Genomic DNA, 15,372 nt, shown 5'->3' with positions numbered 1-15,372 from the left:
AATCAACCAAGTGGGGGGGATGAGCGTTGTGTGGCTTCACATCTGGGAAAATGGCGTACCGATTTATGTAGTGACAGATTTTACTTTGCCTGTTACAGTGGTAAGTGGAGATCTAGCATAGCTACAATTTTGAAATTCTGTCAATTCAATATTTACAAAAAAGTATTAGTCACTGGCCATAATATTTTGCTGCTTGGTGGATGGAAAGCCTGTTTTTATTAATATGACATATCCATTCCAGAGGATGTCGTGAAGATGCAGGTGGTGAAAGTGCGGCTGCAGTTCGCCTCCTCAGAGGACCTGGAGGTCATGAAGGACGAATTGTTGCAGCAGGTGAGGAAGCTGGAGCTGAAATGTTCACAGTAGGGATGGGCGATACCACACTTTTAAGATTCGATACTTTTTCTTGCATTTTCATCGATACCGATACTGATAATTTGTTACTGGCAATTTTTTTCATTCAAAATATTATTACATTTAAGACAAATTACATGACAAATACAGACCATTTATGCCATATTTATTATGGTCAATACATAATAAAACTAAAATTAAAATAAATAACATAAATATGAATTAAATAAGTTAAATATGACCAAAAATTTGCACATTTTCACTTTTCTTGTCAAAAAAAGGAAAAAAAGACAGATCTGCCATTATTTTCTGTGTGTTCCTCCGGCTCCCGCATTCGAGCCACTCTTGCTGGCTGTGTTGTCGGGCCATCACCTGACAAGGGCCAGCTCAATACCCCACCAGGCTCAGGGGTGTCTCAGCGCATAGTAAGTGAAGTAAGCTATCTAAAACAGCTGAAAGTTATGCATGCACCCCCAATTCTTATTTGTTAGTATTGATATTTGTTTAAGGAAATTGATGCCAAATGAGTAGCATGTGAGTATCATATATCGATACCACAGGATCGATACGCCCATCCCTAGTTCACAGTAGCTTTTTTTCAGATAAGCTTCTGGTTTTCAAAGCAAATTAAATGGTCAAACAAACAAAACTTTATTTTTGTCTGTCCTTGTTACAACAATATCGATGAACCTTCTGTCTTCAGGCTGGATGGATAAAAGAAATGAGCCAGACACTGACTAAACAACAAGATCTAGAGCGAGGACAGTTGGCTTTTGGTTTTGATGCCCTACAAAAATGGAAGAGCCCACAGGAGCAAATCCAGACACACCGATTCCTTTTCATTCATTTAAACTTCCTCAGAGAATATGCAGTTTGAATGTAGGCTACCTGTGTCCTGTGAGCTGACATCTGATGGCCTGTTTATTTGCATGGGCGCATCAATTTGCTTGTTTTTCAATTTGCATACAAAGAATTTGACTCCGGTTTACTGTATTCTTGTCATGCTTACATTGCTATATCACACAACACAACAAAGACACCAAACAAAAGAAATAAATAGGTAAGAAAGTCTATTAGAGCAGCCAATCAGAAGACTCGACTGCATTATGTGATTAAAGAGAATTCCAGGATCTGCAGGACTTTAATTTTCACTTTCCTGCCGTGCAGAAAGTGGTGCAGTCATTCTAATATCCTTAAGCTGTTTTGGTTATGTAAACTGATGTTTGTGCCTCTATGAGAATAGGTAAGTCACCTAGGCCGCCATACTTACATTATTTACCCTTAAAGTTAAATGGACCACTGGAGGTAAGTATGTGTGAACAACACGGCACTTCACAACTGTACGAACTGTTGTCATGGCTGATTTATAACCAGCGTACAGTGGTATATGCATTTACCAACCCAGTCTCCATGGGGAAATGTAACTCTTTTACGTTTCTGCAAACTAGGGAAACGTTATCATATCAACGTTTCCCAGCTCAAATTCGTTACATATCAACATTCAATTGTTATAGTGGCCCCTGCGCCCGGGTCACGTGACTTCCAAGTTTCTGACTGCAAAAGGAAGCAAGATGGCGGACATTTCGTTCATTCTCAGTGGAAAATGCAATATTGTAAGGTAGTTTCTGTATTTAAATGTGTTTTGATGACATTTCTAGCGAGAAATATGCACTTTGTTTTCATAATCTGTGTTCAGTGAATGTATACGTTCTCTAGTTTGTTAGTAATCACGATCATTTTGCCCGGACTTGCCAGCAAAACGTTGGAATCCAACATTGTTGACATCCGTATAGTGCCAAAGCAGCCTAGAAAATGCAATATTTTGAGGTAGTTTCTATATTTAAATGTGTTTTGATAATATTTCCAGCGAAAAATATGCACTTTTTGCATAATGTGGGATCAGTGAATGTATACAGTCTTTAATTTGTTAGTTATCACGAAGATTTCGCCCGGTCTCGCCAGCAAATGTCGGAATCCAACATTGCTGATCCAACATTGTTGACATCCATTGCCATGGTGCCATGGTATGACACAAACAACTTACTGTCCCATAGAAGCCCTTTATTTTCTTGCTTTCCAAGCCGTTTTTATTCCAAAGACAACATATGTTGACGTTTATATTATAAATCTGACTACTTTTAACTTGGATATCTTGCAAACTTGAAACGTTACAGTTTTTTTTTTTTTTTTTTTTAAATGGTCATAAAAATGAATATTGAAAAAAATATATTAACCATTTCCCGCAGCCGAAACATAAATTACCCTACCTGGTTCCGGTTCCTTGTCATTTAAAGGCATTAATAGGTAGGGAATTTATTTTATTTTATTTTTTATTTTATTTAGCATTTTAAGGATGGGTAGGGGGGGATTTATTTTATTAGGTTTAAGGTATTTGTGTAGGACTAGTAACACGGAAGGGCGCAAGGCAGTAATTTAGCCCAGGGCGGCAACATGGGCAGAACCGCCACTGTTTGCGCATGTTTAATGAAAAGGGACAGGGGGCTTCTTGCAAAGTTTAATGCTCTGATTTCTCACCTCCATCTTCTGCCTTTTGCCTTTGCCTAAAATTGATGTTGGAGCACTGACTGTGGTGTTGGGAAACAATGAGACAATAATAAAGTGTGTTTCTGTTTGTCAGCTGCGTCAAAGACTGAAGGACCAAGGCGTGAGTGACGACGTGCAGCTCCGATGGGTGACGCAGCCTGATGGGAGGGTCTTCCCCTAGGAAGGGAAAGAGGAGAAGGACGAGGAGGAGCAGGCGGAGAGCTGCGGCCCATGAACATGCTTTTTATTCTTCACGTAGTGCTGTTTAACTTGAGAATATTACTCATGACTTAGCATGAAAAAGTACAAAAAGGAAAATCCCAATAATTAGAAACATGCTGGCATTCTTTTACATGTGAACTGTATTTTTCATAGAGATGCAAAGCCATATGATAGCTCCGCTTATAGGAAAAAAAAAAAAAAAAATACACATATCTATCTATCTATCTATCTATATATATATATATATATATCTTAAAAAAATGTTTTCTTCCTTGTCTCCTTTTCTATTATATAACTCATCTTTTGAAAGCTGATTAATCCATTTGTGCTAACTGATTGGTTGGTGCAAACTGCAATTGATGTGTCTGTTCTTTTATTTTCCTTGTGTGTGAAATTCAGTTTATCAATAAAGGTTACTATTATATACTGTTAGTAATCTGTACATATTTTCAAGATTTATAATGGAAAATTCCCTGCCAGACACCCAGGGTCCTTTGTGTGTGGAGTTTGCATGTTCTCCCTGTGTCTGCATGGGTTTCTGCTGGGCGCTCCGGTTTCCTCCCACCGTCCAAAGACATGCAAGTTTGGTGAATTGGAGATACGGTGTGAATATGTGTGTGAATGTCATTGTTTGTCTGTCTGCCCTGCGATGGACTGGCGACCTGGCCTGGTTGTTTCCCCTGCCTTCTGCCCAATGAGTGCTCGGATAGGCTGCAGCAGCCCCCCACGACCCTTGCAAGGATAATTGGTTTGGAAAGTGAGTGATATAATGGAAAATAATGCAATGATATATTAATTAGTGTGTTTGTATTGACAACATATAAGCATAGGCTATGACATGTAAATAGCATGTAAAACTTTTCCAATATCTTTCACCACAAAAACAATACTGAGATAATTATGATACATACTATAAAAGCAGTGCTTTGTGAGAATTAAGGAAATGGGAATGTGGTGTATAGAAACACACACACACACACACACACACACACACAAACAGTGATTTTATTTAATTTAACTTGAATCAACCACCAGGCAGCAGCAAATCATGCCTGTTCCTGCAGACACGTCCCTTTGTAGCCAGTAGGATGCACAACATACTTTGTACTTTGCAAATTTGTTTTTTTTCAAGCTATACATCTGCAGAATATTTTGATTCAACATATGCGCAGATTCTGACTTATTTGTTTTTCCAGTTTTTCCCTCTCATGTTCCACCGTCATCAATAAACTGAATGCTTGTTGCATGAGCAGAATTAAAAATACACAAGTGATTGAAGATCATTTTCAATCACTGGCTACCAGCACTTGAATTTACAATATAAAACTTCCTTGGAAACACACAACCCTGCTGAAATGTTCAACAAACTTTAATTTTGAAGTTGACAACCGGACATTTGATTCACTGGTAGCTTCTGCAAACCTTCCACAACAAACGCTCAGCTGGAAAATAACAAATACGTTTCATCAACAAAAGGCTCTTTGGTGTGCTACCCACATATTTCAAAAAGCAGAAAGTGCACTAACAGCATGAACTGATGTCACAGGAGGTCAGCAGCTCTGCTGGGCTCCCATTCTCCAACAAATCCTCCATACTGAATCAAAAAGTTTAAAATACAATGTATTTTAAAGTTTAAAATACATTGCAGAAATGTTATTTACATGAAGAGCTGTTAAATTAAAAGGTGCACAAATCCATAGCTTTCACATTATCACAGTACACACATTAGAAGAAAGAGGATCATGAAGTCTACATGAAATTAAGCTTTGTATGTACTGTATAGCCTATATATTAACTGTATTGTATTTTACACACACATACAAACGGACATAAATGTACATGTTTAGTGTTATTTTATGAAGATAGTTCTTCTAAATGTCTATTTGTCTGTACTGTGTTGTCTGTCAACCAAACAATTCGTTCAAAAAAAAAAGTTTTTAACAAAATGTATGTTATGTAGACACTATTAAAAAAAAAAAAAAAAATCAAAAAACATACTATTATATTTCTATGCAACATTAAATTTTAGATGCTACTTACATTTTGAATAGTATATATACATATTTCTTCTTTTTATCTTTAAACTGAAAGTCCCACATGGAAACGGAGCAGCAGTTACTCTGCCAAACACTGCAAGTAAATTTCCCTTCAAAAAACAAACAAACAAAAAAACAAACGGAAGTCTGCTGAGTTTGGCGCCGCCCTGCGCAGCGCCCGCTCTCTGTTTTCACTTACGTCCGCAAACAACATTGAAAAGCAGACGCGTCACTCAGTCTGTCAGCTTTGTTTGCTTCCGAAGAAGAACAGAGAGATAGAAAATGTCAGGCCGCGGCAAGGGAGGTAAAGGTCTGGGGAAAGGAGGCGCCAAGCGTCACCGCAAAGTTCTCCGCGACAACATCCAGGGCATCACCAAGCCCGCCATCCGCCGTCTGGCTCGCCGCGGCGGAGTCAAGCGCATCTCCGGACTCATCTACGAGGAGACCCGCGGGGTGCTCAAGGTCTTCCTGGAGAACGTCATCCGCGACGCCGTCACCTACACCGAGCACGCCAAGAGGAAGACGGTCACCGCCATGGATGTGGTCTACGCTCTCAAGAGGCAGGGCCGCACCCTCTACGGCTTCGGAGGCTAAACACCAATAACGACCATCACAACAACACAAAGGCTCTTTTAAGAGCCACCCACAACGCATTGAAGAGCTCATTCTTATGTAGTAAATGTTGTGAAACGATTACAATAATTATTATTTTTTTGTTAAGATTAATGTTTCTGGCCAGTACCAAAAGCATTATCATATTACACAATTTGAATTTAATATAATATAACACTTATATAGGCTTGATTCTGCTATTAATGAATAATACAATAATGGAGTAAAATGAAGACTAAACATAATGTACTGTAAAGCATTGAATTCCATGAGACCGTCAGATTTGTGTCTGGAACGCAGCAGCCAAACTCGAAACCGTGGCGTGGTTAAAATAAATTATCACTACAGATCCCTGCACTATCTACATTGACCACATTTTGTCTTTTGAGATTATAAATTAATGACTATGCGGCCCAGTGGAAATGGTTGAAAGAAGATGTACTGTGAGTCGTTAAGTGCTGCAACACATTTGGATGCACTGGTTTTAGAAATAGCCTCATTTGTGAGGCTCAAATAAGTGTTAGTAGGGAGGAGGCGGTCGTCAGTCCGCTCTGCTGTGGGAGGAGAGGGGACCTGCTGTCAGCCACTGCAAACCAAGCAGCGCTCTGGAGCTCCGCTCAGCCAATCAAACACACGGAGCCGCACACTGACGGTGACGTCAGCTCGCTCTATATAGCAGCAGCGGCGGTGCACAGAGTTACTCGTTCTACAAGCAGCGTCAACATGCCTGAACCCGCCAAGCCTGCCCCGAAGAAGGGCTCCAAGAAAGCCGTGAGCAAGACCGCCGGTAAGAGCGGCAGGAAACGCCGCAGGCCCAGGAAGGAGAGCTACGCCATCTACGTGTACAAGGTGCTCAAGCAGGTGCACCCCGACACCGGCATCTCGTCCAAGGCCATGGGCATCATGAACTCCTTCGTCAATGACATCTTCGAGCGCATCGCCGGCGAGGCGTCCCGCCTGGCTCACTACAACAAGCGCTCCACCATCACCTCCAGGGAGATCCAGACCGCCGTCCGCCTGCTGCTGCCCGGGGAGCTGGCCAAGCACGCGGTGTCCGAGGGCACCAAGGCCGTCACCAAGTACACCAGCTCCAAGTAAAACGAGCTATTCCAGCTTTAACAACAAAGGCTCTTTTAAGAGCCACCCACTTCTACTGAGAGAGTCGATCTGTACTGTATTATCGTTGCAAAAACTGACATCATTATTTCAATGAAAATGTTTACTAAGGAAGCTACTATATTAATGCTTCCTTTCTTCCTTTTTAAGATATATGGGCAGATTTCTGCTGTGCTATTAATTGACTCATTTTTACTCAAGAGTTAACACTTGAAAGTATTACACGTGACATAAGGCAAACAGGAAATGAAATGCTCTCACATAATCAACTGACAATGGAATTCGAAAAAGTAAAGCATAATAAAATCAAAATGAGTCACTGAAAAGTGTTTTTGCTTTCCCTTTGAGTCTTTTTTTTTTTTAATTTTTCCATGGTCTGATCATAGTTTAACAATTAGTATCGTGTTTATTTTAAAGTACCCACACATTTATTTTAATTTCCCCCTGTGGTGGAAAATATTAAGAGGACATAGCCTTTAAATTGGTCAAATAACCTCATGAAAGTATTGTTATTCCAGAAGCATCGTGTGTTCAATAACTTCTCTAAAAGGGAGAAAAATACTTGAGAGACAGAGAGTTTGAAATGGGACAGGAGCTACAAGGAGGGAAAAATGGGCGCCTGGTTCAAACGGCCTGTGCTCCAATAGCATTTGTTGACGCACGCGCTCTGCTCCTCACGCTCGGGCGTCAGCGCCGCCCCGCCGTTGTCTATATAAAGCCGCCAGGGAGCCGGAGCCTGTATTGACTGTTCCGCTGAAAAAACGGAGAGTGTTTTAGTGTGAGCCATGGCCCGAACCAAGCAGACCGCCCGCAAGTCCACCGGAGGCAAAGCCCCCAGGAAGCAGCTGGCCACCAAGGCGGCCAGGAAGAGCGCCCCGGCCACCGGCGGCGTCAAGAAGCCTCACCGCTACCGGCCCGGCACCGTGGCTCTGCGGGAGATCCGCCGCTACCAGAAATCCACCGAGCTGCTCATCCGCAAGCTGCCCTTCCAGCGCCTGGTGAGAGAGATCGCCCAGGACTTCAAGACCGACCTGCGCTTCCAGAGCTCGGCCGTCATGGCTCTGCAGGAGGCCAGCGAGGCTTACCTGGTCGGCCTCTTCGAGGACACCAACCTGTGCGCCATCCACGCCAAGAGGGTCACCATCATGCCCAAAGACATCCAGCTGGCCCGCCGTATCCGCGGAGAGAGGGCTTAGACTCAAACAGGGACTACAACACACAACCAAAGGCTCTTTTAAGAGCCACATACAGCTTTGCTCAAGAGCCGAAAATCACCCTTTTCTCTTCACAAACTGTCTTAACTGAAATGGCAAAGTCAATAGTCAATCATACATTCACCACTCAGACGTTTCCAATAGAAACTCGAATCATAACGTCACTAAACCTCATTGTGTAGCTCCCATGTTGTTTTACACTTTACTTCATGCTAGAGTCAATACTGCGATTCGTCCACCAGATGGAGACACAGACCGTCTGATCGCAGTAAAGGCAGCGAGCTGGGCACCTGACTGCATTTCTTTCCACAGGCCAGACATCAGCACTTGCAATTTTACATCACAAAGATTAGATAGCAAAGTAAAGACACAAGACTCGCCTGTTTGTTTTTACATAATTACAGTGAGTATGCAGAATAAGTCACACACATCTTTACATGAGCGCTAAAAACCTCTGCATGATCATATGTACTTCTAAAGTAGCTGCTGTGTGAAAACTACAAAACTGTATGACCATAAAATATGGAGACATTACTGAAGTACACAGGAAACTGTAAAAAAAAAAAAAAAAAAAAGAACTAAAACCAAGATATTTAAACACAACTCCACATCAGCCTATTTCATCCCACAGGTCAAGTCACATCAGCAGAGGGAAGACAAAACTGGGAAAGAAGAAAGGGTGAATTCAAAGTTTTAGAATTCAACTTGGAACTCACACAACATGTAAAATGCACTCCCAGTACTACTAACCATAAAAATAACAATTCTGACTTGGTGGTAAACGCTGAAGTGAGCGGAAACATGAATGAATGAACTGGAAATGATGTGACGCTGTTGACGTCATTGGTGTCTGATTGGTCTGTAGTCGTGACTACAGACTAGCGCCAAAATGTCAGGCGCTGATTGGATAATAGCTGTGCGGATATGTCCGCTCAAATTCAGAATCAGGCGCGCGCTGCCTGTCATTGGTCGCTGCTGAGCCTCCTCGTGCGCTCGGAGGCTATAAAGCGGTGTGTTTGGTCACTGAAGCTCATTTTCTTTCTGTCTCAGATTCAGAGGGAGAACTTTACAATGAGCGGAAGAGGCAAAACCGGCGGCAAGGCTCGTGCCAAGGCCAAGACCCGCTCATCTCGTGCCGGTCTCCAGTTTCCTGTGGGCCGCGTGCACAGACTGCTGCGCAAAGGCAACTACGCCGAGCGCGTGGGCGCCGGCGCCCCCGTCTACCTGGCAGCCGTGCTGGAGTACCTGACCGCTGAGATCCTCGAGCTGGCTGGAAACGCCGCCCGCGACAACAAGAAGACCCGCATCATCCCAAGACATCTGCAGCTGGCCGTCCGCAACGACGAGGAGCTCAACAAGCTGCTGGGCGGAGTCACCATCGCTCAGGGCGGCGTGCTGCCCAACATCCAGGCCGTGCTGCTGCCCAAGAAGACCGACAAGCCGGCCAAGGCCAAGTAGACCCACAGCCAAACCAACACACACATCCAAAGGCTCTTTTAAGAGCCAAGCATTTATCAAAAAGGAGTTTCTTTAAAAAAAAAAAAAAAAAAAAAAATTCAAAAGTCCCTTGGTCCAGTTTGCTAATGTCAACCCCCAATGGCCTCCACACAGCCTAAGTACTTACACATAGGAATTTGGTTAGTGACAAGAAAAGAGTATAATTTTGCTAAGGATTAAATAAAGTCTATCAAAATAAAATGACAGTAGGTTCTCAGTCATACAGGTCATGGTTATCTACATAGAGCTGGATCAAGGTCAACTGGACTTGAAGTTATTCTACAAACTGATATGCTAACTTAGATTAATAGTTATGGTTTAATAATTCACTCTTGGGGCCCCTGGGTTTCAGGAGGTCTGTTTGATGCTCATGGGCTTGAAAATTGAAACAAATTATGTCAGCCCATGCCAATTCTGTATCTGATGACATCTTAAATCTGCTTGGTCCATGTGACAATTGATTCTCAATAATAGTAGAATCATAGTAGAGAGAACACTTTCACAGAAACGTTTTTTGTCAAAAAATCTATATCAACATTTGCATATTTGCAGGAAATAAATGTGTAGTTAACGGCAAATACAAGTGAACGTTTTTGAAAAGTTGAAAAAACAACTTGTATTCATGAACCAATTTAGTTAGGCATGTTTTTCTTTCACAGCCTCATACAATCTCGAGGATGGAACTGGACTATAAACTGCACTGGGACATGTAGCCAGCAGCCCTTAATACCAGTGTGCCATTAACATAATGCTAACAAAATGCACTATGTTATGCAATGCTATTTACACATTTAACATGTTTGTTACGCTCTTTGTGATCACACAGATCACAGTTTGTCAGATATCCCTGTCTTTGTTAGAATTACTGTCTTTAAAAACGTAAAAAATGTGTGTGTAAATACCTAGTCTAGTACAACAGCATCACTAACTATACCCTCAGTGCCAAACACATTATTGAATGAACACCTCTGTTACTGTGACAAAAAGAAAACATGAGCATTATAGGCAGCAGAAAAGGAAACTTTATGGCACAACAGCTGGATTGGATTGGATTAGATTGTAATAACGAACCTAATAAAGAAGCCACAGAGCCTATGTGCAGACTGTAACAGGCAGTTTCATCACTCAAGCTAACAGTTTGTATTTTCAATCGATAATTTGTACAACCAGTTTGCTTTAGCTTGGACATCAATCTAACGCTCACCTTTCGCAGGCCTAAATTTGTTATTATTAACACCCCCACCCCCCCACACCCTCCAACTAAATAGATATCAATAGATGAGAGGGGTCACCTGGATTTGAACCACAGACCAGTCAAATGCTCTACCACTGAGCTATACCCCCGTACAACATCCCTATTACATGTCTTATCTCTATGCATGTGATAGAAAAAGCTGTGTGCACATTATTATGTACACTGTGTCAATTCTGGCTTTGCCTTTCTCCTTTCTGTGTATCATCTCTGAGAGTCTGTATGCGTGTGTGTATTCATCTAACTGTGTAAATCTGGCTGTGATGGACATTTTTCCCAACACACAGTCTTATGAAACTACCTTGCAATGATCCATGTAAGCCTGTCTTGGAAGTTTGAGAAACTAGTTTGACTGGGAGTATGGCAGTGGGGTCACTGGGCGTGCTCCTCCTGACACCGAGGTTTTACCGAATTGGCCTGCATTTATGTACACAATGTTTTACAATACAGGCCCCTTAACACTAAAATGAGTAATTCTCAAGATTCGCATTATACCTGTCAAAATCAATGGGCTAAGGGCACAGCTGTGGAAATTTTTGAGAACACATGATATCATATTCAGAAATTAATAGATAACTATTTTATATATACTGTATATTTATATCAGCTACAGAATTTTGATTATTATTTGGACTAAGATGATATTAGATTCCTGGCCTTGTGACATGAACTAAACCGAGGAGTGGTACAAACATCATATCAGCTCATCATGAAGATCTCTGTGATGTTGCTGGATCATCTATGAACCCATGGGCCCACTCATACTGAGTTTATAATATGATGAAGAATGTGGGATTTTTAATCCATGCTTTATACATGTTTCGATATGTTTAGTATTATTTTTTATTTATTTGTATAGCAGGTTTTATATATGATGTATACAGTTCTTATGTTTTGTGTATTTTTACATGGATCTATAGTGAATATACAAAAGTCCTCCCCTCTTTATCTATGAGATGGAGGTTTTCCCAGGAGGTGCTTTTGACGGGGTGGAGGGAAGGGAGGTCTAGAAGTCCTGAACACAGCATGTCATGTTTACAATATGAGATAACTCACTGTAAAAAATGGATGTTGCTTTTATAAAAGATTGGGTGGAGTCCACTAAAAAAGAAGTCTTGCTCTGTGTTTCCTATGGAAAAGTGGAGATATATTTAAAAGTCACTAGAAACACCACACTACAGAAATAACCAAATTAACTGCTGGACCCTACAGTGAGGGAGTCCTGGGGGTTATGTAATAGTGAGAGTTGTTTTTTTATGAGTAATCAGAAACATTGTTAATCTACCCTGCACTCATAACGGGATGATATTCTAGACGACTATACTCGTAGCAGATTGGTATGGTGCAGCAACGTTTGCATCTATGAAACCGTGTGAGCCACTGGATAAAAAAGATTCAATTTTGTATTTATTGTCAGAAAACGTTATTTCTGACTGATTTCATGGATCATCAGAACAACATTGACGGGATCCAGAAAGTTGAAACACGGAAACCGTCTCTTCCAGGAAGTGTAAGGCGCCCCGAGGCACCGCCGGCATCAGTGTGTTTACTCGCACCGACAAATCTTCCCTTTCTAACTAAACACAACACACAAAATTCATGTTTGAGCTTTGTTTCCCTCGGCGGCCATCTCTGCTTCCCGGACAGGAGGTTTGCTTTGGGCTCCGACGCTCTTTGAGGCGATTTAAGGGACGAAATGTGAAGAAAAGCCGCTGCGAGCTGAGCGATGTGTCGGTGTGTCGGAGAGGTTTTAGGCTTTCCTGAATCAAATCCGAGTCTCCTCGGCGCTGAAAACAACTCGATCCCGAGGAGAAGAACGTTTTCTCTCGGCTCCGCTCACTTCTCCACTCCGGCGCTTCTCCGAGCGGCGGATTTGAGGCAGAAAACGTGGAGGAGAAAACACAAAAGTGTGGCCGCGTTTCAGCTGCGGAGAGGGGAGCGGCTGAGAGCTGAGTCTACAAGGTCCGCATGCAGTATATAAGTCCCGCCTCGCGCTCTTCCTCTCCGACAGTTTCCTCAGCCTCAGAAGAGTGTGTGAGAGTGTGTGAGAAGAGCACCGACAGACGACAGCAGACATGGCAGAAGTCGCTCCAGCCGCTCCCCCTGCCCCGGCCACCGCCACGGCGAAAGTGCAGAAGAAGAAGGGATCTTCCAAGCCGAAGCCTAGGACCGGCCCCAGCGTCGGAGAGATGATCGTCCAGATTCTCAAAGAGTCAAAAGAGCGTAAAGGCGAGTCTCTGGCTGCTATAAAGAAGAAGCTGGCTGCCCGGGGCTACGACGTGGACAAGAACCGCAAGCGGATCCTTCTGGCGCTCAAGAAGCAGGTGGACAGCGGCGTCCTGGTGCAGATCAAAGGCTCCTACAAGATCAAGAAGGCCGACAAGACCGACAAGAAGCCCGCAGCCAAGAAGCCCGGAGCCAAGAAACCCGCCCGTAAGACGGTCAAGGCGGCCAGGCCGGCCAAGTCGCCCGGCGCTAAGAAACCATCAGGGACGCCCAAGAAAACAGCTGCCGCTAAGAAGTCCAAGCCAAGCTCGGCCAAGAAGCCAGCCAAGTCAACCACCAAAAAATCACCCAGCAAGAAGAAGGAGGTAAAGAAAACAGCGGCTAAAAAGGCCACGAAGAGCGCGACGACGCCCAAGAAATCTGCAAAGAAGGCGGCAAAGAAACCAGCAGCAAAGAAGCCCGTCAAGTCTAGAGCCAAAGGAAAGCCAACCAAGAAGTGAGCAGCTCAACAACAACAACAACAACAAAACAAAGGCTCTTTTAAGAGCCACACACACACACTCAAAGAGCTCTTTGAACATGAAAGGTGTTTAATCTTTCAGCAACATCACCTGAGGTGTTGTTAATGATTCATTTCACATATTGAAATGCGCTATACATCACACTTACGCACATACAGTACTGTCTAATTATTGCCACACACCGACTCTAAAGAGCTTCTTTGCCACAAACTAGAACAAAACTTAATCTTAGTAACCCCCCCCCCCCTTTTTTTTTTTTTTTTTTTTTTTTGTTTTCAGTAATGTTTTCAGTAATCAGTTTTGTCATACATGAGTGAGAAGGGACCCTAACCCTGTTAAATCCGCTCCTACAGCAACACCCAGGGCTTCAACCCTGAGGAGAGAGCTGTCTCTCCTGGTTCACTGACATTTACCACAAAGTCTTTTTACTGTAATTTAACAAACAAAACAGGATGACAGAAGTAGAGCTAAATCAAAGCAACAGCAGCCTAATGTTGATATACAAATGATTCTACGCTTTTGAGCTAGCATGTAAGTTTTTTTTTTTTTTTTTTTTTTGCTGCTAATTTACTTTTTTTTTAATCCCCTGAAGTTGTTTTTTTAAAAAGATTAGAAACTTAAGATTATCTCATGATGTGAGAGAGAGATGTATATAGGCCATATGTGTGTGTTGTGGTTCCATGGTGTAATGGTTAGCACTCTGATTTAGATTAGATTAGATTAGATTAGATTAGATTAGACTAGATTAGACTAGATTAGACTAGATTAGATTAGATCTTAATTACCATTTGCACAAATACAAGAAAGTATATGTACATTGGCATTTTTGTGCATTGCTCCAAGAGTCAGCTTTACAGATAAAAAACAAAAAAATATCTAAAGTACATATACACAGAAGTAGAAAATCAGAACAAAAAATAAATGCACATGAAAAAAAAGGATAAAGCATCTGAGAGAGAAAATACTAATAAATAATAAATAAATAAACAAATAAACAAATAACTAAGGTGACTTCAGTGACATGCCCTGAGAGAGTGGTTGAAGAGTAAGAATGTCAATTATTGCACACACAAATATTGCACATTGTCTTAACCTGTGATTTCTGTCCATTGAGAAGGTAATTTGTGGGGTGTGATATTTTTTTTCTGCTTTTAATGTCCAAAGAGATCAGTCTAACAGCGGCAGGGAAGAAGCTGTTATAAAAACAGGCCTTGTGAGTGGTGATGCTCTCTGGCCTGTGATATCTCAGGTTGTGTCCAGAGGTCCTCCACCTGAACAGAGCATGGGCTGGGGGGTCCTTATCCCTGAGGATGCTCTGTGCCTTCCTCCTGCACCGCTGTGTGCAGATACAGTCCATGGAAGGGAGACTGGTGCCGATAATCCTCTGTGCTATCTTGACGACTCGTTGGAGTGATTTCCTCTCAGCCAGTGTGGCGTTTCTATACCACACTGTAATTCCACTAGTCAGGATGCTCTCCACAAGTCCTCTGTATGCCAGTGAGGGAGTGACGCCCTAGTCTGGCTTTCTTCAGCTGTCTGAGGAAGTACAGACGCTTCTGTGCTTTTTTTTTCTTCACAGTTTTCCCCGTGTTTTTAGCCCCTCTGAGATTGTCAGAGACGAGAAGGCCGAGAAACTTGAAACTGTCACTCCGCTCCACTTCCACCCCTTTGATGGTGAGGGGCTGAATTCAGTGATCTGGGTTGAGATCTCACAAAAGGAAATAAATAAATCACATTTATTCATGTATGAAAGCAGTAAGTATAGAAAAACAGCAGGG

The 15,372-nt window shown here is 42.3% G+C and overlaps 5 protein-coding genes across 5 annotated transcripts; all 5 read left to right on the top strand.

Annotated features, from left to right (window-relative positions):
• Positions 1 to 5,421: 5,421 nt before the first annotated feature.
• On the top strand, positions 5,422 to 5,807 carry LOC115363259 (histone H4). The gene has a single exon (XM_030057371.1). The coding sequence runs from the start codon at positions 5,439 to 5,441 to the stop codon at positions 5,748 to 5,750; it is 312 nt and encodes a 103-aa protein (XP_029913231.1). The 5' UTR covers positions 5,422 to 5,438; the 3' UTR covers positions 5,751 to 5,807.
• Positions 5,808 to 6,477: 670 nt separating this feature from the next.
• Positions 6,478 to 7,194, top strand: LOC115363247 (histone H2B 1/2-like). Its single transcript, XM_030057359.1, has one exon. It carries the CDS (start codon positions 6,492 to 6,494, stop codon positions 6,864 to 6,866), a length of 375 nt encoding a protein of 124 aa, XP_029913219.1. The 5' UTR covers positions 6,478 to 6,491; the 3' UTR covers positions 6,867 to 7,194.
• A 449-nt stretch (positions 7,195 to 7,643) lies between these two features.
• Positions 7,644 to 8,641, top strand: LOC115363231 (histone H3). The gene has a single exon (XM_030057342.1). The coding sequence runs from the start codon at positions 7,670 to 7,672 to the stop codon at positions 8,078 to 8,080; it is 411 nt and encodes a 136-aa protein (XP_029913202.1). The 5' UTR covers positions 7,644 to 7,669; the 3' UTR covers positions 8,081 to 8,641.
• Positions 8,642 to 9,126: 485 nt separating this feature from the next.
• On the top strand, positions 9,127 to 13,633 carry LOC115363236 (histone H2A). Its single transcript, XM_030057347.1, has 2 exons — positions 9,127 to 9,580; positions 13,604 to 13,633. Exon 1 carries the CDS (start codon positions 9,170 to 9,172, stop codon positions 9,554 to 9,556), a length of 387 nt encoding a protein of 128 aa, XP_029913207.1. The 5' UTR covers positions 9,127 to 9,169; the 3' UTR covers positions 9,557 to 9,580; positions 13,604 to 13,633.
• Positions 12,873 to 13,597, top strand: LOC115363222 (histone H1-like). Its single transcript, XM_030057331.1, has one exon. It carries the CDS (start codon positions 12,923 to 12,925, stop codon positions 13,571 to 13,573), a length of 651 nt encoding a protein of 216 aa, XP_029913191.1. The 5' UTR covers positions 12,873 to 12,922; the 3' UTR covers positions 13,574 to 13,597.
• Positions 13,634 to 15,372: the final 1,739 nt, after the last annotated feature.

Source organism: Myripristis murdjan, chromosome 8 (genome assembly GCF_902150065.1).
Source record: "Myripristis murdjan chromosome 8, fMyrMur1.1, whole genome shotgun sequence".
In the NCBI taxonomy this organism is placed as follows: domain Eukaryota; kingdom Metazoa; phylum Chordata; class Actinopteri; order Holocentriformes; family Holocentridae; genus Myripristis; species Myripristis murdjan.
This window is presented reverse-complemented; position numbering and strand designations above follow the sequence as displayed.